General features: G+C 46.2%; 1 protein-coding gene across 8 annotated transcripts; it reads left to right on the plus strand.

The window, feature by feature from the left end:
* Positions 1-293: 293 nt before the first annotated feature.
* On the plus strand, positions 294-19,218 carry zgc:100829 (uncharacterized protein LOC445149 homolog). 8 transcript variants are annotated; one of them, XM_029120934.2, is made up of 8 exons: positions 294-592; positions 1,394-1,862; positions 5,414-5,561; positions 5,697-5,814; positions 6,556-6,597; positions 6,679-6,717; positions 8,811-9,948; positions 17,753-19,218. In XM_029120934.2, exons 2-8 carry the CDS (start codon positions 1,697-1,699, stop codon positions 17,977-17,979), a joined length of 1,878 nt encoding a protein of 625 aa, XP_028976767.2. In that variant the 5' UTR covers positions 294-592; positions 1,394-1,696; the 3' UTR covers positions 17,980-19,218. The 8 variants fall into 8 exon arrangements, with proteins under 8 accessions (XP_028976767.2, XP_028976770.2, XP_028976764.2 ...); XM_029120931.2 differs by having other exon boundaries at positions 295-592; positions 8,808-9,948; XM_029120933.2 differs by having other exon boundaries at positions 295-592; positions 6,559-6,597; positions 8,808-9,948.
* Positions 19,219-25,368: the final 6,150 nt, after the last annotated feature.

A 25,368-nucleotide genomic window follows, 5' to 3' on the forward strand; every position in this document is an offset into this window, starting at 1 on the left:
TTCTAAAGAGGAGGGCAGTTGAATGGTGGGAGGAGCTATGCTTTCAGGAAGGAGGAGTAGGGCGTTTGGAAAATAAGAACAGAGGAAGCTGAGACTTTGCAGAGGAGAAATGTGACAAGTAAAATCCTACTGTGCCCTTGGAATGTTCATATTTTATTATTATTTTAGAATCCAAATGCAAAATCCAGGCAATAGAATCATGATTTACTAACAACAGCTGGTTTCAATACTCCCCCCTCCCTCCCTTCCTCCCTCTGTCATACAGCACTCTGCCTCCCTCGCTTCCTCTCAGACTCTTTCTCTACCTCTCTCTCGCCCTGCTCAACAGGATGCTGTTACTTCTTTTACAGCTAGGGCAGCTGAGTGCTGTTTCCTGACTTTCCTTTTTTGCCCACCCAAAGAATTACAGAGTGTGTGTGGGTGCGCGTGTGTGTGTGTGTGTCCAGAGAGAGAGAGAGTCTGAGAGAGAGACAGTTCATGGAATGCTGTGATGTCATCAGCCCAGTCACACACAAAGGCAAGGAAGAAGAACCGCTGTGGAAGCCTCCTTCTCCCGGGTAGTCACTCTGTTGAGGAGCGCCTTCACCCCACTGTGAGTACATCCTCCTTCAACAGCACCTCTTTCCTCTGCTCAATTCTCTATCACTGACTCGCTCCCTTGCTTCTCGTCTCATCATTTCCCCCCACTCCCCACCCCCAAGTGTCGCGTGTAAACCAGCACTGTTTTGTCTGCACTGACAGTCCTCGGTCCACCGGCAGCCTTTGTCTACCTCCAAGTGTCGCTTGTGCTGTTTCTATTGTTAGTGAATGTGACCACCGTGCCTGCAGCCCCTCGTTTAGAGTGGCTGACTCTCTGTCCCGGGATGCGAGCCCGTCGTTGGGTTACAGCCCGTGTTAAAACAACCACCATGTTAAAATGGAGCAGCTGTCTCGTGGGAGTTTGGGGGGAGAAGGGAAAAAAAGGAAAGGGGGGTTGAAATGGGATGTGTGTGGAGAAAGAGAAGGGAGGAGTAGGAGGAGTAGGGTGGGGGTTATTGCCGACTGAAGCAGCCCCATTCCTTTGGAATCTCCTCCCACACTGTTAGCCGCTCAGTCACAGAGCCTTGACATGGCTTGAGTGAGGAAACCAGAGGTTGAAACGTTTGCCTCTTCTGAAGGATTAGATTACTGTAGATTACTGTGGTGGGCAGTAGAATACTGTAGATTACTTGAAACTGCAAGAGAAGGTCATGAGCGGTTGAATCTTAAGAGAAGAGGAGGCGGAGAAACGGTAAGAAAGGAAATCCAGAGACATGGGTGAGAACTAAAAGAGACAGGACCCGGATAAACAAACAGGGAAGTGCCAGTCATCTGCAGACAGAGATTTCAGATGTACCGTTTTCCCCTGATGCAGGGTCTCCCAGCAATGGCTGCCTGACGGGAGCTGAGGACGACCGACACGTGAGTGTTTCTGCCGGTGTGTGAGGAGGGAGTGTCATCACAGAAGACGTCAGAGGAAGCAGCCTACATCTGTCTGTCTGTCTGTGTGTGTGTGTGACAGAGGAACCTCCACCTTCTTCCCCTCATGAAGCTTGTTTAGAAACAGACTCATCTTCAGGAAACTGACGACCTAACGGGTCAGGACTGCACCCAAACGCGTCCTGCTGGACCGGGGAACCTGCTGGAACAGACCTCAGCTCGCTAACCCACCGCCACCATGCTGCAGCAGATCCTAAAGGACATGTACATTGACCCGGATGTGTTGGAGGCCCTAAACGAGGACCAGAAGAAGACCCTGTTCCTGAAGATGAGACAGGAGCAGGTACGGCGCTGGAAGGAACGCGAGGAGAAAGAAGGCGACCATCGACCAAAGCCAAAGACAGGTACCGGCCACATTCTCCCTCACACCTCTGTCAACCCTGCCCCACTTCCTCTTAAGCACAGGTGTCTGTGTAACAGGAAGCTGCATAATTTGTGAGCTTAGGAAAAGTAGCATTACCTGTTTGTGAAAAGAGCCTACAAAACACGTTTCATTGAAACCTACACATCTGGTCTTACGAAGGCTTGGTTTGTCAGGTATCTTGCCATACATTGTTTTGTGCTGATCAACTACTAAGCTGCTAGCATGTGGTTTAGCCTTGACAGACATCCTGTGATGTGCTTGTGTCTACCACTGGTGTTTTCAGTGTCAACTACTGCTTGTGTCTGTCTGCCTGCCAGCAGGCTGTTCACTTTGTTTTACTGGGTTAGCATCATCTTTTCGTCATGTGTGGACGGAGGCGATGGCTTTAAATGATGACACCTTTTTGTTGAATAATGAGGTGCAGTTTCCTCAACAGCAGGACCTTTTACAACGCAACAGGAACATTGGCGGTTGGGAGGAAGGATCCCGTCCTGTGGAGTGTCACTGGGCTGATAGAATAGTGGGGGGGCTTCCACTCAGGTTTCTAGTCACTTCAAATGACACTTCAAATAACCCTGTTGCATCTTGAAATAGCAGGATGTGGCCCAGCTATGTCATTTGAGGAAATGACTCACCACAATTGATTGAATCGTTGCTTCGTTAATCAATTGTGTTTTTAAAGGGGTCTTTTCAGTGAACCAGCCCAACCGACAGCCCAGGCAGGTGCCGATCTGAATCTGATACACCCAACAACAGCACAACAACAACAACAGCACGACTGCAACGTCAGCACAATAACTGATCAGAATTTGCTTACTTCCCTAATGGAAACAAAGAAAGAGTGTGTGTCTGTTTATGTCTGTGTGTTTGCATGTGTGTGTGTGTGTATGTGCACACGGCCCTGTTCTGGATCATCTTGTCCCCAGAGTAGTCCTGTGCGTGAGGGAGCGTGATATCTGGAATGCGTGTCAAAGAACTGATAACGGATTTAAATAGGGACACTTGATAGGTGGGAATAGCGCCAGCATTTCACAGTTAAACGTCAACCAAAGCTGACCAATAGAATTTCCTTGGATTGTGTGTCAGCCAGCCTGGAGTAGACGGCTGATTGAAAACATGATGTCCCTAACAGAGAGAGTCAGGCCATAACTGTTAGCCTGAAACTGGTTTGGCGTAATGCAGAATGTGGCCCATCTGCATTTTCTTTATGTTAGTACAAAGTCTCTGAATGGGAGATGGGCATCGTAATTGTTCACGTTCACAATGGGTTTTCCCTTGACATTCCATAGAAAGAATCTGTGATCACAAGACTAACCTCAGAGTTTCTCAGGAGAGCCTTTGGTCGACAGAGAAGGATATGAGTTTGCAACAGTGGATCAAAAGGACCCTCTGTTTCGTCCAGCTGTAGGTCACTATAGGGCTTGGCAGTCTGTGCATTAGTTCTGACTGACGTGTGAGTCAGGTCAGGAGGAAGCCTCTGCTCGTCCGCGGTCCACAACAAAGCATTAATTATGAAGTGTCTGAATGTCAGACAGAGAGCGCAAGTGAACAGAGGCTTCTCTATCGGCTAATAGCCAGGGCAGCTGCTCCTACGAGTCGGTGCCCCCTCCCCCCGATACAAGCCTGTGTGACATACACCCCTACACAGACATTATAAGACCGCGGAGCCAGTTCGTAGCACACCTCGTGGTCGTGGTTCACATTGGAGTCAGTTTGGCTCTTGTTGCTCTGGCTGGTTCGTTGTAAGCGCAGGACCTGCGTGTCAGAGCGAAGCAGGAAGGGCCCAATGGTCCAATCCATCCCACAAGTAACCGCAAGCAAAGCAGGAAGTCAGCAGATTTTGAGGCTTGTGGAAAAAATATGGTTTGCCCACGAGTCTTGGTGTAGAAAAAAGGTTTTGTGTTCCCCTGTTCACGGTGTCATTTAGTTTTGAGGCGTGTGGTTAGTTTGTCTGTTGAGTGTTGGTGTAAACACATTTCAGACAGCTGGATGACATGTAACATGCCGGCCTGCCTCACTCGGGGTGCGCCAGCTATCTAGCATGTCTGTTAGTTCTCCTTCCTGTGTGTACAACGTTTTGTACTTCGCCATGTGATTCTGTCCATTCTTCTGTGTGGATGAATGAGCACTGGGCCCGGAACGTGGCACTCGGGTAGCGTTTGCTAGTGGCGGAAGATAAACTGCAGTGCAGTGCTGGGCGTCTTGTTGCCTCAATAACTAGGTCCGCCCATCCCAGAAAATACCACAGGATGCTGGTTACAGACATACTCAATCTGAAACGGCGTTGCTCATTTTTCAGTTGCTCCGTAATATGGGGGGGGGGGGGGGCGGGTAGGATTGAGGTTAGGTTCATGGGGACCGTTATCCGGGGGATATTCTCAGAGTTTAGGGGGTGCTGTAACAAGAGTATCAAGATAGGGCTCAGAGAATCCAGAGGGGTAGCTATTGAAATCCCACAAGTTACAGCCTTGCCTGTCAAGAGTTGCTTGTTTGCCCACTGTGTGTATGGCCTGGCTGGTATGTTGTGACCTGCCAGGGCTGTTCAGGGCTTGTCGTCGTGGTTCATCCTGGTGGAATGCAGCGCCGTTAACACAGGACAGTCTGGCAGAACCAGTTCCCTAGAAATCCTGTGTGGAGCGGTGCCTCCCCTTGTTTTCAACCCATACCTGCATGAAAAATGTTACTTTCCTTGACGAAGTCATTCATTTAAAGGAAAATACGTAAACAGACGCACACATATTTCAAAACAACAAGAATAGTTAAAGGATATTTTTAAGCAAGTAGGAGCTGTGGGAGTGTTTCTTCTGATATCTGTGGAGCTGTTTCTCACCAAGGAACATTGCTCAGGCTTAAAGGAGAATGTTGCTATTATAAAACACGTTAGATGGTTGCTTAACCTGATAGTAGTCTGTGGCCAAAGGGAAACTGTCATCCATAACTGACATTGACATTTTAATAATTGAATACACACTCATCCAGAGCCACTTACGGGTGTAATTAGGGTTAAGTGCCTTGCTCAAGGGCAGAACAATAGTTATTTCTTTACTGGTTTGCTCTGAGATTAGAACCAGTGACCTATTTGTTTCTGGTCCAACACTCTTGCCACCCCACTTTTCCACTGCTAGCTCAAAATCTAATTAAGTAATGGGGTATTTTTTTGTTGCCAAACCACGTTTATGGAACATCAAACCAAATATGCATTTATTTGTTTTCAGCTTGCGATGGCTAAAGTCAGCTAAGGTTTAATTGCTGTTTAACGAAGATGTAACCGTGGATTACAGTTTTTCTTGGCCCACAGATGACTTTCACAGTTCTAAAACCATGTGAACTAATATAATTGTGAAATTGTCCTTCAACCTAATGTAGTCACGTCATAGTAATTTACGATATAATGGCTTTTTCTCACTTTCTGTTCCACTCCCATCTACGTAAGGAGCCCATCACTGACTGTTGACAAAAACCTAGGTTTCACTGTTTGGAAGGAATGTCTGTCTCTCTGACTTCCAGTAATCAATTGCGCGTGTCCTGTAGGCACCAGTAAGAATGTCAGCTGGCTGCTGGGCAGGGATGGAGACGTGGCGGTCATGGTGATTGGAGAAGTGGACGAGCTGAAGACCTCCAAACTCATTTGCTCCGGGTCTGCGGAGAGGAAATCTCCAACGCTCCACGACAATGCAAGGTGCAGACACGTCCGTAAATACTGCCATTCAGACAGCCGAATGCTGTGGAGCTGTTGAGTTCAAGTCTTCCCTTTCGTTTTCGTTTCCATGTTTTATGTCACCCCTGTTTTGATTCCCCTCCCTGGTCCTTGTAGTCACCAGATAACCCCCCTGAAGAGCAACCTGGTTGATAGAGTTGGCTCAGAACCATTCAGAACTGGAAGAGAAAACCTGCCTACTAAAACACAGCCTTGGATACATCTCAATGTAAAGGTGTGTGTTTGTTTGTGTGTGTGTGTGTTTGGGGGTGGAGAGGTGACCTTCCCATTGTGGTCATTAATCTCGGACCTTGCCCAAGGCCGGTAAGACACACTTTCTCCAGGGAGAGTCATTGCTCAGTGGCCAAATAAATCACCTTTTTCTACTTCTCTCGCTCTCTGACTCTTCCCCTCGTTCCATTCCTCTCCTTCTCTCTTCTCCTTGTGCTCTTTATTAGAACCGTCACCTGGAAAGACTTCTCTCTCTTCATCTTCTCCTTCCAGCCTGTCCACATCCTCCTCTCTGTTCCTCTCTCCTCTTCTGTCCTGTCCGCTCTGTTGGGACTTTTCTTTGCTGCACCTACATCTCACTGGATGTCTGCAGCAGAGTGACAGGAGAGAGCAATCAGTGAAAATTATTTGAATTAAATTGACAAAAGGCAATCCCTATATGCTAACCGTATTGGTATTTGCTGCGTCACTGGGCCTGCCATCACCTCCACCTTCTATTGTCCCGTTCCTGCCACCCCTCTCCACCCAGTCTCGTTTCATGTTCCTCTACCAACCGGTCGTTGTCACTCAGCCTGAATAATCACGGTGACATAAATCTAGGCTTGTGTACTTACACTGTTAGCAGAAGCTCTTTTCAAGCATGAATACTATCCACTTGCTGCTACACACTCATAACAGGTTGCGGTCTGAGAAGGTGAAATCTGTTTTAATTGTGTCACCTGAAATCCACTTTCTCCTGTTCCAGCAGGAGAATGGTGAGGAATTGAGGACATTGCCCCCTCTAGAGGTATGTTTTTGTATTGAACATTTTACTACTTGGTCTGTTCTTGAGTCCCTGGCTACCCAGTAATGTCTGTTCAACCCACAGGTGTCACAGAAAGACAATGACCAACTTGCATTGGAAGAAGTAAGTGTTATGTGAAGGGATTTCAGTTTGGCTACTGTAAAGGCTTTTTCATACATTTATATTATTTATCCTGTAGTACTGTAGGGATGCATCAATGTACTAGTGTGGTTTATCTACACAGGTTTACCTGTTATGTTAACCTTATACCACCCAAAATAGTCCCATCAATTTAACACTGACTTGAGTTCATACCCAACCGCTGAATAAGAGGTTGGGTTATTCCCTGCTGCGAAGTCATTTGAGCATCAATTTGCCGTCCAACAATGATGTCATCTGTGTCATGTAAACAGAGACGGGGAAGCATAACGTTACTGTCTTATTCTTAGTACTCATGTCCAAATATGGGCTCAAGAAAGCAACACATTAGCCATCTTCTTTCTGGTTCTAGTGGAGTCGGGTTTCGGGTCCCACAGCCGTGACACAGCCATTGATGGTTTTTATTTGAAAACAACTCTCTCGAATATCCCGGCTAAGTACGGTTTACGAGTGCGAAACCCCCCCCCCCCCCCCCACGTTCCTCTCTCCGAAATAATGGCTTCAACATGTCTCCAATTCTTCCGGAGAGTGGCAACCACACCCCTTGTCTTTCTGTCTTTCCCTACCCCTTTCTCTCTCTCTCTCAACCCCCCCACCCATCTCTTCCTTGGATCCAGGGCGCGGAGGTTATGGCAGCTGTCCCCTCAATCTCAGCCTCTCTTCAGATCCTCTTTCCCCCAGCTGTTTCTCTCTGTCTCTCCCTCTGTCTGTCTCTCTGTTCCAGCCGTCCTTGGCCTCGCTCCCTTGCCCATCCACACCACCCTGGTCTGTCTCAGGGGGAGCAGCTGAACTATCGCGGCCTGTTCCAGTATGTCCAGCGCTCCACCAAAGGCAGGCCGGTGTGGGGGTGGGGAGTGGTTTCGTCTTGTCTTCCTTTGAGTGTGTGTGCGCGTGCATGAATGTGGCGGTCGGGGCGTGCGCGTGTGTAACACGAGCTGAATCACTTGGGCTCATTGGGTTTCTGGGCTCCCCTGGAGCAGATGGTTGATAAAGTTGATCAGGGAATTAAACCATTGGCCGTGAGTGTGATGCGTCAGTTCGCTGATGGATTGGACTGCGAGACCGTCTCCAGAGGGTTAGGGTACGGTCGCACGCCTTTCCTCTCTCCTCCTCTTTTGTCCCGATGCACGCAACCAAACCAGATAGCGAGAGAAATCGCTCCCCCTAGAACGCCCGAGCGTTCCCACCCGAAACTCCTCCCAAATATGCCGATGCACACCTCCGCCCACCAAATGTGCTGCCCTTTTGAAACTGGGTGGGTGAGAAGAATGAATGGAGCCCGACACCTTTAAAATAGTTAGGGTTAGGTCTTAGTACAATCGTACAATAGCTGTTGGCTGCTCTCATTCAACATTAGTTAGTGCAAGAACGACAGCAGGGAGGGCTCATCTGGTGGACACTAGAAGAGACAGCAACCCCCTCTGGAGGCCAAAAGAAGAATACATCTAGTAAATACATGATTAGATCATAATTAGAAACATGAGTATACAATATATATGACACGTGTGAATGTCCCCCTGCTCGTGACCACTCGATGATTACATCAGATTAGTCAGAGAGACAAAATCGACTTGTTAAAGGTTGGTTTGGTGGAATTCAGATTTTGAACACTAACTGAGCCAATGACTCATCCATCTGGCTGCGATGTTTGGCCGATCGTGGATGAGGAGGGAGGGGGCTGCTGACGTAGTTGTGCTTCAGGGGGGAGTTTGTGGATCAGAGACTGGGGGAGGACGGCAGAGGTCCTTGATTAGGAGGGCAGAGGATTAAAGAAAAGGTTGCCTTAAAGGGGACTGGCTCACAGCGCACATCTCTTCAATACGGAGCTGTAAAACCTTTCAGGTCCCTCCTGCCCCCCTGCCCCCCTCCCCCCTGCCCCCCTCCCCCCACCAAATCAAAGTGTGATGTTGCTTAACTCACTGTATATGGAAGCATTCCATCAACACTTGTGATAACCTAAATGGATTGGTTTAATTAATCACAAGATAAATGTTACTAAATATACAAATAATGAGGTACTACCAGGCAGTGAATCTTCTTTCCTGCTCCCCCAGCAGGTTGGGCTGAATAAGGAGTTGGAGGTAGAAGCTCCGGAGGAAACGCCAGTCCTGCTGTCCTACAGACCTCACCCCAAAGTTGGCCCTTCCACACTTTCCCTTATTCCCAAGACTGTTACGTCGCCCCCCGTCTCCAGCTCCTCACTGAGCCGCATCTCCAGCTCCTCTCCTCCACCCGTCTCCAGCTCCTCACCTCCACCCGTCTCCAGCTCCTCACCTCCACCCATCTCCAGCTCCTCACCTCCACCAGTCTCCAGCTCCTCCCAGACCCCTTTCTCCAGCTCCAAAAACCTCATCAGAGACACTCTAGAGAAGAGCTCTGCCAAAGCTTCAAAAAAGGCTATCACACCGACCCCTGTCGAGCCTCCACCCTCTGTCCCCAAAACAGTCCCAATGACCCCTGTCGACTCTCCACCCTCTGTCCCCAAAACAGTCCCAATGACCCCTGTCGACTCTCCACCCTCTGTCCCCAAAACAGTCCCAATGACCCCTGTCGAGCCTCCACCCTCTGTCCCCAAAACAGTCCCAATGACCCCTGTCGAGCCTCCACCCTCTGTCCCCAAAACAGTCCCAATGACCCCTGTCGAGCCTCCACCCTCTGTCCCCAAAACAGTCCCAATGACCCCTGTCGACTCTCCACCCTCTGTCCCCAAAACAGTCCCAATGACCCCTGTCGACTCTCCACCCTCTGTCCCCAAAACAGTCCCAATGACCCCTGTCGAGCCTCCACCCTCTGTCCCCAAAACAGTCCCAATGACCCCTGTCGAGCCTCCACCCTCTGTCCCTAAAACTTCCAAACCGTCCCCTCTTCCCAGCACCATCGCACTTTCCCCAACTCCAAGAACCACCTCCCCCATACTCAGTCGTGTCCAGACACCTCCGCCCCCGATTGCGACATCGTTCCAAACCCCCAGCTTCTCCCGCTCTCCGGTCCCTAGCATCTACACCCCAGCCCCTTTCCACAGGGCCATCGGGGCCTCATCTGTAGCTAGAGGCACAGCCATAAGGGAATCTCTAAAGAACACCGCCAAAACACACTCTCCAGAGAAGGTCGACGTTACACCGCTGTCCGGAACATCAAGACTCCACCCACAGGAGCCAGCCGAGGCCCAACCGCAGGAGACACCGAGCAGCCGAGGTAAGGGAGTATAGCATTCTGGGAAATTTATTCCATTCACGTTACAACAGGGTGTGTGCTCATACATGTAGTGAATGACAGTGGAGGGAGAAATGGTGTAGGTCACCAGAGTCCTTTTTATTTTACATTGTTACACAACAAAGCTGCACCTTATGGTTTGGCCCCAAACATCCAAAATATAGATATGATTTGTAATTCTGTGTGTACTGGGGCTATGTGAGAATGATTCTTGGATTTGCAAGAATTACTAGCTTGTGTGTTTCTAATGGAGAGTTACACGAGAGTTCCTTCAGACCCATAGCTTAGGTGAAGTTTTCTGGTGCGGTTTTGCGAAGGCGATTTATTTGCCCAGCCGAGTGTCCTAGCCAAACACTGCCTCAGCTCACTGGAATCTTTCTGGACTGGCAGACTGAAAACAGGCCGGCCGTAGTGGGAAAGCCCAGTCGACTGGGACTTTATCAGTCACACAGCCCGTATTTCTCAACTGATCGCTCTCAGGGAGCCGCTCCCCCATTAGTATCTCTCCCTGTTCTCCCTGTTCTCTGTCTCCCCTACCTCTGTCTCCCCTACCTCTGTCTCCCCTACCTCTGTCTCCCATTCCTATGCCTCCACTTCCTGTGTCTTCCATTCCTATGCCTCCACTTCCTGTGTCTTCCATTCCTATGCCTCCACTTCCTGTGTCTTCCATTCCTATATCTCTACTTCCTGTCTCTACCCTTCCTATGTCTCCACTTCCTGTCTCTCCCTCCTGTATCTCTCCTTTCTTGTATCGCCACTTCCTGTATCTCCTTTATTCACAATTGTGGTGCTTCACTCAATTTTTCCAATTGAATCCTCTGTTCAGGTACTTATTTAGACCTGGGGCACCGGGTGGTTGCAAATAATGATGAGGTAGAACAGAAAACCGTTGGGCAAGAGTCCAATGCCTCTGTTCTAAAACATTTAATAAAAAAATTATTTGGCCTTCCCTATTTCATAGAATTTCTCAGGAAATCTGGTTTTCCCTAATTGTGTAATATCTGTCGTGTAAGCAGTAATTGGACCACGTGTTCGTATGGGTGATCAGGACTGAGTGGTGGTTTTGATCAGCAGCACACCTCCCTGCCTGGCAGACAAGTGACCCAGTTCACAAACCAGACACAGAGACTGAGAGGAAGTGAGAACAGCACCACCCAGTGGATGACTCGGCACAGTGCAGTTGGCCTTAAACCAGCATTAGCAGGAACAAAACAGTCTGACTTGTCTAGATTCTCCCCCTGCTGGAAAAATACTTACCTTACAACGAGATCAACAATTGGGTTTCTTTGTTCTGGCTGAGGTTAATTCAATTCAAACAAAGTTAAATTGATCTGGTCTTCAATGGAACGTGTCGTCAAATAAAAATGTGACTCTTTCACACTTCCAACCCAACGCCTCCTAATTGTGTCGCTGTAATAGAACACACAGAAACATTTGAAAAAAACACAGAGAAGCCGTGTGACCACACGAGCAAGCATGTGTTTAATTGTTTTAATTGGAATAGGATCGTTCTCTTTAGCACGTTTTAGTCATGGAAATATAGCTGATCAGAGCTTGGCAGGAAGTGAGAGACAGAGACCGACAGAGATAGAAATGAGGCCTTCTGACAGGTTTTCCGTGGGGATTCAGTGTGTTCCTGTGCAGGTTTCTGTAGAAGATGTGAGTCTCTTGATGTATGTGTAAATTGACCTGCGTCCCTGCACGTCGATGCACGTCGATGTGATGCGTGTTTGAGCACCCCAATGGTGAGGGGGTTGAGGTAGTTAGTAGGGGAACGTGTGTGTGCGTGTATATCTGTCTACGTGTGTATCGGTCTCCTGCAGCTGCTGGCTCGGGTGTGTGTGTGCGTGCGTGTGTGTGTGTGCGTGAGAGTGTGCGTGTGCGCGCGTGCGTGCGTGTGTGTTTGTGCGTGCCTCCCTCCCTCGGCGTTCGTCTCCTCTCTTCACCTTCAGAGGGAAGGACACACATTCCAGCGCTGCTTCCCAACTCTGGCCCTGGGCAACGCTTGGCCGGAGCTGATAAGTGACAGGGCCCCCAGCCCCCCCCCCCCCCCCCACCCCCCTCCCCACCCTGACCCCCCCGCGGCCTGGCTCAGCGCACAGACGTGCCGCTCCAGAATTCTGCCCTCTGCCCCACTTCTGCCCCCCCCCCCCCATTTTGCAGGAGAGGAGGGGGGTACTTAAAGAGATAGGCCTGCTTTATTTCGGTGCCGCAGCCCCGCCTAACGGTGAAGGGCTAGGCTGGCCTAGGCTGGGCTTAGGGCTGGGCTTTGGCCGGGCTAGGTTCAGGCTGGGGTGTGAAGCGTGGTAGCCGCCTCAGAGGTCCGTTTGAAGGCACAGCGATCGTATTGCAGAGACTCGAAGCAGGAGGGTTGTGTTACTGTGCTCAGGTGTTGCTGCCAAGGTTTCATACAAATGGCTGCACAGTTAGTAAACCCGCCGAGCGGACAGCTTCTTTCCGCTCCGTTTGCGTTGACAAAGCTGGGATGTTTGGCTTTGGGTTTCAGGCAGAATGCTTGGCGTGGGTTTGGGTAGTTGTTGGTTTGTTAAGACAGGTTGGTCTGGCGTCTGGTTTCTCCCTCTAGAGAGGGATTAAGTTAACTTTGGTCACTTAGGACCAAATGAAAAAAACATTATTTTTCTTCTTAATAATATCACCTCACTGTATCCACATTCTCACACACACACACACACACACACACATATATATATACACAAATACACACAACACACACGTGCAGACTCCTTGCATTTAGCATTCCTATCGAAACCAACACCAAGACCCAGAGCGCAAAAACCCCCAATGCCTCCGACCACGCGTGTGTGATTCCGTGCTTGTGTGTGTGTGTGTGTGCGTGCATGAACGCGTTTGTGTGTGCGTGTGTGTCCGCCTCAATTGCTGGAGCCTATCCAGGGTTTCCGTGGCGACCACACAACACAGCGAGACAATCAGAGGCTGGCCCACGCAGTGCGGCGAGAGGACATTAACACAGGAACCGCGGGTCAGGGGGCAGAGAGGAAGGGAGGGATGGAGGCTGGGGGGGAGGGGGAGTGAGGAAAGTGGGGGGGGGGGGAGAAAGGTGAGAGAAAAAACAACAACAACAAACGAAAAGTAAAACCTTAAAAGCCAGCTTAGGCCTCCCTTTTATGCCTCACCGCCATCAAGTGTTTGCTTTTATAGCTTCTTTGACCACAAAACAGACTACCTCTCCTGGACCGCTCACAGACCCTCTATGCTCTGTGAGTGCCTCTGAGTTTTATGTGGTAGGGTTAGTCAGAGATAAATAAATATCTCTTTCTGTGGGTCCCCCATTTGTTTCAACACATCTCTCTCTGTCTCTCCCTCCATTTCCCCATCCGTTTCTTCCTCCATAGCTGTATATCAGACTTGGGTCTATCTCGGGCTCTCCTCCATTGCTTCATGTCACTCTTGGTTTCCTCCTGGTCTCCGTCTCCTTCCTCCCCGACACCTCTCCTCTCTCTCAGAGCAGGGGGCCAGAGGAGAGGTGGGAGTAGCCAGCTGTACGTGCTTCTTTCTCGGCTTCATTACTGCAAACGGAACATTTCTGTATGTGTGTTTGCGTACTTGTTTTCAGTGTTAGGGAGTGGTGAAATATTTATTGACAGTAATTGAATTCCAGTATTTTTTGCAGCAGCTTGGTACATATAAATCCAGGTAGTGATTTTGTTGCAACCTGGTCATCCATTGTTTTCTGGTACAGTGTCAGAAGTTGACCTAAATCAATTCTAACCACGCCCCTCCACTGTCTAAAGATCTGCACATCCTTTGCATTATTTAATCATACGTTATTGGTCCTTTCGCAATACAGCGCTCCATTCTAACGTCCCGTGATATTATTATTCCCAGCCATCACTGGACTCGACTCCAGAAGAGTCATTCATTTAAATACCACAACAGATCATCCAGGAATCCGTTTTTTTGTGGCAGAGTGTGGACAGTCCAAATATCACGGACCTGTTCCCAACTGAACATATTTCCACATGATGTGATGTTTGGAACGTATTTTAAAACTCTTCTCAGTTGTGTCGTTGTAAACTGTAAGTACAAATGACAAAATCCCACATTATAGATATGTCTGACAGAAAGCCCAGAGGACAGCTGTACCAAAGGAAGTTCTACGTTTCTGTTATGTAGTCAAAAGGATCGGAGGATTGAGCAGAAAAACATCGAACAAGGATCCAAAGTACAGTGGTGCTCAGAAGTTTGCATCCCCTGTGACATTTTGTCAGTGATTTTGAAAAATGCAAATTTTATTTAAGGATTGTGATCATTCAGTATATGAAGCCATTTATTATCACGTAGTTGTTTGGCTCCTTTTTCAATCATAACGATAACAGAAATCACCCAAACAGCCCTGATCAAAAGTCTACATATACTTGAATGTTTGGCCTTGTTACAGACACACAAGGTGACACACACAGGTGAAAATGGCAATTAAAGGGGAATTTCCCACACCTGTGTCTTTTTAAATTGTACTTAGTGTCTGTTTATAAATTGTCAATGAGTTTGTTAGCTCTCGCGTGGATGCACTGAGCAGGCTAGATACTGAGCCGGAAAGAACTGTCAAAAGACCTGAATGACAAGGTAATGGAACTTTATAAAGATGGAAAAGGATATAAAAAGATATCAAAAGCCTTGCAAATGCCAGACAGTACTGTTCAATCACTTCTTAAGAAGTGGATTATTCGGGGATCTCTTGATACCAACCCAAGGTCAGGTAGACCACAAACGTTTTCAGACAAAACTGCCAGAAGAATTGTTTGGGAAACAAAGAAAAACCAACAGGTAACTCCAGGAGAAGTACATGCAGCTCTGGAAAAGGACAGTGTTGTTTTATTTCAAGGAGCACAATACGATGATACTTGAACAAAAATGAGCTGCATGGTCGAGTTGCCAGAAAGAAGCCTTTACTGCACCAATGCCACAAAAAAGCCTGGTTACAATATGCCTGACAACACCTTGACACTCCTCACAGCTTCTGGCACACTGTCATTTGGAGTGACGAGACCAAAATAGAGCTTTATGGTCACAACCATTAGTGCTATGTTTGGAGAGGGGTCAACAAGGCCTGTAGTGAACAGAATACCATTCCCACTGTGAAGCATGGTGGTGGCGTACTGATGTTTTGGGGGTGTGTGAGCTCTAAAGACACAGGGAATCTTGTGAAAATTGATGGCCAAATGAATGCACCATGTTTTCAGAAAATACTGGCAGACAATTTTAATTCTTCCGCTTGAAAGCTGTGCATGGGACGCTCTTGGACTTTCCAGAATGACAATGACCCTAAGCACAAGGCCAAGTTGACCCTCCAGTGGTTACAGCAGAAAAAGGTGAAGGTTCTGGAGTGGCCATCACAGTCTCCTGACCTTAATATCATCGAGTCACTCTGGGGAGATCCCAAACGTGCGGTTCATGCAAGACGACCAAAGACTTTGCATGACCTGGACTCATTTTGCCAAGGCGAATGGGCAGCTATACCGCCTGCAAGAATGTGTGGCCTCATAGACAACTATTACAAAAGACTGCATGCTGTCATTGATGCTAAAGGGGGCAAACACAGTATTAAGAACTAAGGGTGTGCAGACTTTTGAACAGGGGTGGGTGAGTTAATTTAATTTTTTATTGCCATGTTTTGTTTTATGATTGTGCCATTCTTTTATGACCTACAGTTGAATATGAATCCCATAAGAAATAAAATACATCTTTTGCCTGCTCACTCATGTTTTCTTTACAAATTGTAAATACAGTGGATATAAAAGGTATACTCAACCCTGTGAAAATGTCAGGTTTTTGTGAAGTAAAAGAATGAGACAAAGATAAATCATTTCAGAACTTTTTTCCACTTTTAATGTGACCTATTATGTGAACAATTCAATTGAAAAACAAACCGAAATCTTCGAGGGGGAGACATGAAAAAAAAAACGTACAATAACCCTTAAACTTTGTTGAAGCACCTTTTGATTTTATTACAGCTCTCAGTCTTTTTGGGTAGGAATCTATTACGATGGCACATCTTGACTTGACAAAATTTGTCCACTGTTCTTTGCATAAGCGCATAAGCGCTCCAAATCTGTCAGACAGAAGATTATTTATCTTTGTCTCATTTTTTTACATTTTCACAGGGGTGTGTAGACTTTTTATATCCACTGTATATTATCAAATATCCAAGGGTATGCAAACTTTTGAGCACAACTGTAGGTCATAGCTTAGCCCAATTGTTGTTGCTTGTTTTGTGAACGATGTTACAGTTGATATGATACATCCTGTCAGAGGTTTCAGTGCAGGTGGATGAAAAACAGTGCAGCAATTAACACTGACTCTCTTCTCACCACGCTCACACTTCTCTTAGCAAAATCAAGGCTCCCAATATATCCCTGCCGCAATGAAAAACAAGATGTCCGCCTGAACAGCGTAGCTTTCACCTCTAACAACGGAAACAAGGGTTAAAAAGTGTGGGGGGGGTAGGAAAACAGAGGGAAGCAATCCCATTACTACATTATTGACGGAGTTAACCCTCAATTAGGAGCACCTGGGCCAAAGTATAAACAGCTATTAAAGGCGTTTGTCACATCTGTGACATAAGCAATCCATCATTTTGCCTGGATCTCACTTGAAACCGCTTAGTGTGTAATTGGTGTATCTATACATTCTTTGACATTTCATCCCTAAAGTGATCTTTCAATTTGTAATCAGTGACCCAACAGATTTACCGATGTGCATATGTTCCTTTCCAGTAGTTTGGGTGTACTGTAATAATTTTCTTAGTAACTTTAGTTCAGTTGAATGTCTTTCAGTGTGGAGTAATTGGTAGTTTGGTAAACTACCTCTTCAGAGTAGCTTCCTCAACACTGCGCTTTTGTATATGGGTGCACGCGTGCATTTGTGTGTTAGGGCGAATGTGGTGTGAGAGTCCAAGTGGCTGACAATTTAAATGTGTTGGAAAATGAGCTTGGTGTGGAAAGCGTGTGTGTACACGTGCCTCTGTACGTGTTTTTGGATGCGTGAGAGTGTGTGTGTGTGTGTGTGTGCGCGCTCACACATCTGTGTCCCCCGGGGACGGCACTAAAAATACTCAGCTCCTCAAACCTTCTGGTGTCTGAACAGCGTCTGTCTGCTCCTCATCGCTGTCCCCCTGGTCCTCCTTCCCTCTACTCCTCCACTCCCGTCCTTCAATTACGCCCCCCCTCCCAAACGCAGTGCCTCTCTCTTACACACAGTCGCCAGCACGCGAGTTTGCGCACGCGTCGACTACACCCAGCTGCGTCCCTGCTCCACTTCCTCTGAGGATGACCTCCGGTCCGGCAGACCACAGCCCAGGAAGGGAGTCACAGTGAGACATGGAGGGAGGGGGCGTGGGGGGGAGTGAAGAAATAGGTGAGAAGAGGAGATTGGCTCAGGGAGAATGTACCCTGCTGGCACTAGGCTGGCTCACACACCTCTCATTAGCATTCCCAGTCACAGGGATGCTGGGCAACACACCAAAACGCATGGTAATGTCTCACCCTGGAAGTCAGCTCAGTTACCTGACACAACGCACATTTAACGGATCGTCTCATGTCTTGTCTGTCCGTCTCTTCATATGAATCTCTCTATGTCTACATTAATGTCTATCATCATCGGTCTCCATTTCTTTCTCTTTATCTCTCTCTCTGTCTTTCTCAATTTCTCTCTCTCTGTCTATCTATTTCTATCTCTATCTTCTCACTATGTCTTATTTTACTTCCCTCTCTCCATCTCGGCGTCTCTCTCTGTTTCTCTCCTCCAGATATCCGTGTGACGGCGGCCTCTCGCAGGGCCATGTCGGAGGACGTGTTGTCTGAGGGGGGCGTGGACACCTTGACGGGGCGTGGCCGGGTGGCTCAGCTCATGAAGACCTTCAGCGTGAAGAGCCCCCCGACCCCAGTGCAGTCCCCTCCCCCCCGTGGCAACAAGCCCCCGATCCCTTCCAAGCCCTGCCACCTACGTCTGACTCCCAGCCCCTCACTTAGGTAATCCAAACTCGACCACGCCACCGACCGACCCCAAGCCACACCCCCCTGGCAGACCCCACTGCTGGACATCTAGAAGCAAAGAGGCCCTCGGGAACTCCCCCAAACCGTTGAGTCCAAAACCGATGCAATCGGAAAAAGAGCGTTTAACGTTTTTAACTTGTGCCATGTTCCTTTGTTTTAGTTAGGATTTTGAAATTGTACAGTACTGTAACTTTCACGGGGAAAAGAACCAAACGTGTTGATTGTAAACTTTGTATTCTGCCTTTTCATATTCACAAAGGTATCATTGACCGTATAATGCTATGCCATCTTTTTATATTGTTAATTTTTTTATGATATCATATACCACTTTATTTTCCAATTAACATAAAATAATTTCATAAAGCCTGTCTGTTGCTATCAAGGTTGTGAAACTGCACTTGAGGCGCAACAAATCGTGACAAACATCAACTTGAAGGACACATCTACCAATGTTTATTTGGTTGGTAAGAGCAGAATTGCTGGCAAATATCTATAGAGGAACTTGTTCAGTGTACAAATAATGACAAGGCCAAAGGGTTCCCGCATTGCTGTCGTGACCAAGTAGATGACTAGCATTAGGGTATGGATGGACGAAGAAGTAGTGTGAGATGACTAGCATTAGGGTATGGATGGACGAAGAAGTAGTGTGAGATGACTAGCGTTAGGGTATGGATGGACGAAGAAGTGTGAGATGACTAGCGTTAGGGTATGGATGGACAAAGAGGTAGTGTGAGATGACTAGCGTTAGGGTATGGATGGACGAAGAAGTGTGAGATGACTAGCGTTAGGGTATGGATGGACGAAGAAGTAGTGTGAGCCGGCTCCTCCATAATAAGGAGAAAAGTGTTTAGCTTCTTTACCCACACATCTCCCTGGATGACACCTGGCCAAAGCAGCACCTCCTGATGGACCCATGGTAGCGCCAGATATCTGAGCTGTGCACCGTTAACCCAAACACTGGCAAGCCACTCGGTCCAATTAGTAATTTTCAGACCTGGTTATCTATCTCTTACTGTTTTTCTTATTTCTCCTCGGTGGTGTATCTCACTTATGACCGGTTGCACTTGTTCTTGTTCATTATGTTTATGGTGGGAGCGTGGTGATCTATGTGGTGTCTGTGGTAACACAATGTGTGCGGGTGTGTGCGTGCGTGTGTGTGTGTGTGATGCTAGGCATGTGTGGCACCATCACGGTGGAACAATAAAATCATTTGACCTCTCCAAGTGTCGGTATGTTCATTTTCCAGGAGGCGGGTCAGTTTGGGTACGGCCTTTCCGAATGAAGCCGGGCAGAAACAAGCTTTCCAAGTTCCATGCGCAGTCTTCCAATCAGCATCCGTCGCATATTTCCAAATGGAAAATTGGAGTAAACTGTGGGTTTAAATGCAACTCAGCAGCCCACACAGTGATTTGTGCAGCTTATACCTGATTTGCAGTGGATGGTTCTCACAGGCTCCCAGGCCATCCTCAGGCACTTGCGGTGTCCCAATAATTGTCAAATAATTGTGGAATATATTTGGCATCATTTCGCCCGTTATCGCGCCATATGAACCATTCTCAGAGCAGACACGTACGATGTCACACAGTGTGCCAATCAGCTACTCAGTACTTTTAAAGTTCTCCAGTTCACAAGTTCGTCACGACAATGCCCCCAGAAAAAAAAGACGCCTGCATACTCGTCACGTCAGATTTAAACCTGTTCTCACCAGGGGCTCATGTTGTCCTCGTTTCTGTAGCCTGCTGTATGGAAGCTTAACGTGTAGATGCAACATTTTTATACACATCCGCATCTATTTACATAGCATACATATACATTGCATTTCCTTATTTCTGTTGCATGTGTTAATTGCAATCCATCCATTTTGAGGATTCGAAGGAGTCGCGTCAGCATTTGACCTAACACCTTTTACACAGTTTCATAAGAACAAAAACAAATTACACAAGTGGTATAAACAGGGACCCACTGCTGTCGTTTCAACAGATTTGCCTCATGATTTGTCAGCTCATGCACAATTAATCTGATCAACTGTAGCCTACTGATAATAACCACAGCTGCAGGTAGCCTTGTGAAGTCGCTGCCCCCGTGATCCCTTCTGGCAACGGCAAAGGAAGCACTAACATCATGTATTGACAGCCTAAGCCAGTGGTTCTGGGGTCTTTTGGGGTCTAGGGACTCCCTTCTTGTGATAGAAAATTCATCCGGGACCCCCTCATAATCAGAACTCGAGTGAGATAAAAATAGCATACACAGAGTTTAACTATTCCTTTCGGCAGTGCATGGCTGAATGAACTTTGGGCCCTTGGAAGGAATATTTAAAATGCACAAATCTTGGCAAGCTTATTACAAATATGTACATTCTTTCATGGGGTAGAGATAATTTTGGTCTTAAATGCTGCTATTCTACACATCTTGCCATTTGGCAGAAATACAAGTTACAAGATCCAGGTACTGGGGCTACCAATGTCTTCCAATAGACTACCTATCAATATCTCTTGTTGTATTAATAGTATCACATTGTATAATATTACACACAAAGTTATTAATAAGGTTATACTGTAATATTTCACCACAGAATATATCTGTTGATCTGGCCATGGAACCCTGGAACCCTATTGGAGAAGCACTTGCTGGTATTCTGCCTTCGGAAAGGATTCAGACACCTTAAAGTTTGGTAAATGTTGTCGTGTTATAGACTTGGACATCTAGACTCCACACCTTGATTCGGTCAGTTTCTCCCTTTCCTCCTTATACACCCTCTCAAGCTGTCCAATTGGATGGGCAGTGTCAGTGAAGTATGATATTCAGGTCTCCCCACAGATGTTAATTTGGGTTCAAGGACATTCACAAACTTATCCCGAAGCTAAACCAACATTGTCTTAGCTGTGTGCTTTGCGCTGTTCTCATGCTAAAAGGTCTCTGACACCCTGCTGCTGCAAAGGATCCCCATAGCATGATGCTCCCACCACTATGATTGACTATTGGGATTAGCCATGTGATTAGCAGTACTGTGTTTTGGGCAGACGTTTTGCTTGGCATTCAGGCTTAAAGGTTAGATTTTGGTCATATCAGATATGGGAATCTGTTTCCTCATGCTTTCAGAGTCCTTTAAGTGCGAGCTGGCAAACTCCAGACAGTGTAATATGTTTTTTACTCAGGAGTGGCTTCTGTCTAGCCACAACCATAAAGGCCTGATTGATGGAGTGCTGAAAAGATGGTTGTCATTCTGGCAGATTCTCTGATCTCTGCAGAGAAACCCTGAATCTATGTTAGAGTGGCCATTGGGTTCTTGGTCACCTCCCTGACCAAGGTCCTTCTTGCCCAGTTACTTAGTTTGGCCAGATGGCCAGCTCTAGGAAGAGTCCTAGCGGTTCCAAACTTCTTAAATTTCACAATAACGGAGCCCCCTGTGCCCTTGGGAACTTATAATGCTTTTGCATTTCTTTGTAACCATCCCCACATCTCTGCCTTGACACAATTTCAGGTCTACTGGAGTTCCTTGGACTTCATGGCTTGAGTTTTTTTCTGACATTCAGTGTGAAGTGTGGGACTTTATATACACAGGTGTGTGTCTTTGTAAATTATGTCTAATCAATTCAATTTGCAAGAAATTGACTCTAATTAAGATGATGAGAGACTGGGCCTCACTAGAAGAAATACCTGGATAGGTTATCTCACCAGATCCTAAAACTGGGGCTCACTAGAACAATCACCTGGATAGGTTATCTCACCAGATCCTAAAATTGGTCCTCACTAGAACAAACATCTGGATAGGTTATCCCACCAGATCCTGAAACTGGGCCTCACTAGAACAATCACCTGGATAGGTTATCTCACCAGATCCTAAAATTGGTCCTCACTAGAACAAACATCTGGATAGGTTATCCCACCAGATCCTGAAACTGGGCCTCACTAGAACAATCACCTGGATAGGTTATCTCACCAGATCCTAAAACTGGGGCTCACTAGAACAATTACTTTTCTTTATTAAATGTTGACTTCCAAATTATTGACATTTTCATTTACATATAGTAGATCAACATTTTGACAGGAAATCTATGTTCAAATAGTATTTGAGAATTTTCATGGTCTTAAAGTAAAAACACCTAGTGGCAGGAATAGGTTTCATTGTACACAAACCTGCTATTTAAATAAGGCCTGATTCTGGCCCAAATGATAATTGTCAGTGCTGTAAATGTGCATCAATGTATTCAATATCCAATTTACTAGTTCCCTAGAATGTGGCTTGACCGAGGTGTGAAATATACAAGGTCCTCTAATGTGTGCAGCCTGTATCATTTAGTGCATTTCACCACTATTGTTTTCTGCCTCAGAATATATATGCCCAGTAAAGTTTGCTCCCTTTTGGATTCCATGAGAGAAATTCAGAAGCAGAGGAGAGGAGAAACTCCCAATAGAGTTTCCCTCCCAGCTCCTTATTTGGGTAGTTAATATAAAACATCAATTCCCTCATTTAACCTCTCTTGGCTGCCCCCTGCTTGCCAGTCAATGCAAGGCATTATACCTTGAAGGAGGTGCAGTGCCTGCCAGAGAGGAATAGAGGAGCTTTATAGCAGAGGAGGAGTGGGAGAGAGAGAGAGATACGTAGAGAGAGAGGAATAAGACAGAAGGCAAACAAAAAAAATTGCCATCAATGTCCACACAATAACCTAAAATAACAAAAGGCGAAAGAGAGACAGCGAGAGAAAGAGTGAAGCAGTTTCCGATCTTCCGTAGTGACATGATCGACTATGGATACATTTGAAATTACACAACAGAAGGCCTTTTTATCACCCTGTTGATCACAACAGTACAGGCAATACAATTTCCCAAACCATAGAAACAATATCTGTGTGTTTGTGCGTGTCCGTGTGTGTGTTTATAACAAAGAATCACATCTGTGCATTACTTTTATAATGTACCGTAGTTTTGCCATAACATAAACCAATGATGGCCTATGTCTTCATGGTGGTAAACACTTCCTCTTTTGACACACTCACACGTCACCACTGTTTAATGAAAACCTCTCATCTCCAAGTATCACTGTTGATGACCATACCTCTGACTTTAAAAGTATGTCATCTAGTTTTATTAGCATGAGTGAGCTTAGGTACAGCATTGTAGAAATGGTATCCTTAAGCATTCAAGGGGGAAAACATTGTGTTTGCTATTAGCTTGGGCAACATGTTTAATTGTGCAGACAGTACTTCTTCCTGCAATACCTTATACAGGACTGGAATGTTGCCTGTGAAGAGGGCTGGTTAGCCAAAGACGGGTAAGATGCCACCTTTGAAACCCAGATAACCCAAGATAGGCACAGCCATGCATCTGGCCAATATCATATATGCACACAAAAGTATGCACACACACACACATACAGTGTGATGAAAAAAGAAGTGTGTTACTAGTTACAGTTCCTATAAAGTAACATGTTATGTAACTTAGTTACTTGCAGTAGAAAGTAAGGCGTTAATTTACTTAGTTACTTGAAGATCAGCCCTTTGATTCTATATTCACTTGTTGGTCACTTATGCCCAGAAGGTAGACATTTAATGGGGCATCGTATACTTACAACATTATCAGTCATACTTACAAGGATTATTAGGAACACCTGTTCAATTTCTCATTAATGCAATTATCTAATCAACCAATCACATGGCAGTTGCTTCAATGCATTTAGGGGTGTGGTCCTGGTCAAGACAATCTCCTGACCTCCAAACTGAATGTCAGAATGGGAAAGAAAGGTGATTTAAGCAATTTTGAGCGTGGCATGGTGGTTGGTGCCAGACGGGCCGGTCTGAGTATTTCACAATCTGCTCAGTTACTGGGATTTTCACGCACAACCATTTCTAGGGTTTACAAAGAATGGTGTGAAAAGGGAAAAACATCCAGAATGCGGCAGTCCTGTGGGCGAAAATGCCTTGTTGATGGTAGAGGTCAGAGGAGAATGGGCCGACTGAGTCAAGCTGATAGAAGAGCAACTTTGACTGAAATAACCACTCGTTACAACCGAGATATGCAGCAAAGCATTTGTGAAGCCACAACACGCACAACCTTGAGGCGGATTGGCTACAACAGCAGAAGACCCCACCGGGTACCACTCATTTCCACTATAAATAGGAAAAAGAGGCTACATTTGTACGAGCTCACCAAAATTGGACAGTTGAAGTCTGGAAGAATGTTGCCTGGTCTGATGAGTCTCGATTTCTGTTGAGACAGTCAGATGGTAGAGTCAGAATTAGGCGTAAACAGAATGAGAACATGGATCCATCATGCCTTGTTACCACTGTGCAGGCTGGTGGTGGTGGTGTAATGGTGTGGGGGATGTTTTCTTGGCACACTTTAGGCCCCTTAGTGCCAATTGGGCATCGTTTAAATGCCATGGCCTACCTGAGCATTGTTTCTGACAATGTCCATCCCTTTATGACCACCATGTACCCATCCTCTGATGGCTACTTCCAGCAGGATAATGCACCATATCACAAAGCTCGAATCATTTCAAATTGGTTTCTTGAACATGACAATGAGTTCACTGTACTGAAATGGCCCCCACAGTCACCAGATCTCAACCCAATAGAGCAGCTTCGTGCCCTGGATGTGCATCCCACAAATCTCCATCAACTGCAAGATGCTATCCTATCAATATGGGCCAACATTTCTAAAGAATGCTTTCAGCACCTTGTTGAATCAATGCCACGTAGAATTAAGGCAGTTCTGAAGGCGAAAGGGGGTCAAACACAGTATTAGTATGGTGTTCCTAATAATCCTTTAGGTGAGTGTATGTAGTCAGGTAGTGACAGTGTCATTCAACAGCATATAACATTATCAGTCATTATGCAACAAGAGTGACCAATCCTATTATCTTAAGTAATTATATATTATAATGACAAATAATATTTGCATTTAGTTCTTTAATCAAGAATCTCTTAAATCAATAAATTATTTTGTATTGCAAGTGCCTCCACATTTTCAGGCCGGGCTTATAATACAGCCTGTATGTACAGACTTCAATACTAGGTAGATCCATTGCAGTGAACAATGAAGAACAAAAATAACAGCTGTAGCTGTAACACTGATTAAAATACCTTCTCAAAAAGAAAACTGCAGACTAAAAAAGTAGTCTGACTACTGTAGCAGATTACCTAATAACGCATTACCCCCAACAGTGATAAAGAATAATATAAAATAAACATTTAATTCAGTTGTCTTGATCTTAGAACATTCAGAGTGCATTGTGGGCAATTTGGGAAAAAAATGGGAAAAAGTGATGAACACAGAAGTTTTCTTCATGATGTATTTGATTGACGTCTTACGTACAATGTTGAGGTAGTTCTGTTGTTTGGGAGCAGTTCCGTTCATGGCCTGATGACAC

This window comes from Esox lucius, chromosome 7, assembly GCF_011004845.1.
Source record: "Esox lucius isolate fEsoLuc1 chromosome 7, fEsoLuc1.pri, whole genome shotgun sequence".
In the NCBI taxonomy this organism is placed as follows: Eukaryota; Metazoa; Chordata; class Actinopteri; order Esociformes; family Esocidae; genus Esox; species Esox lucius.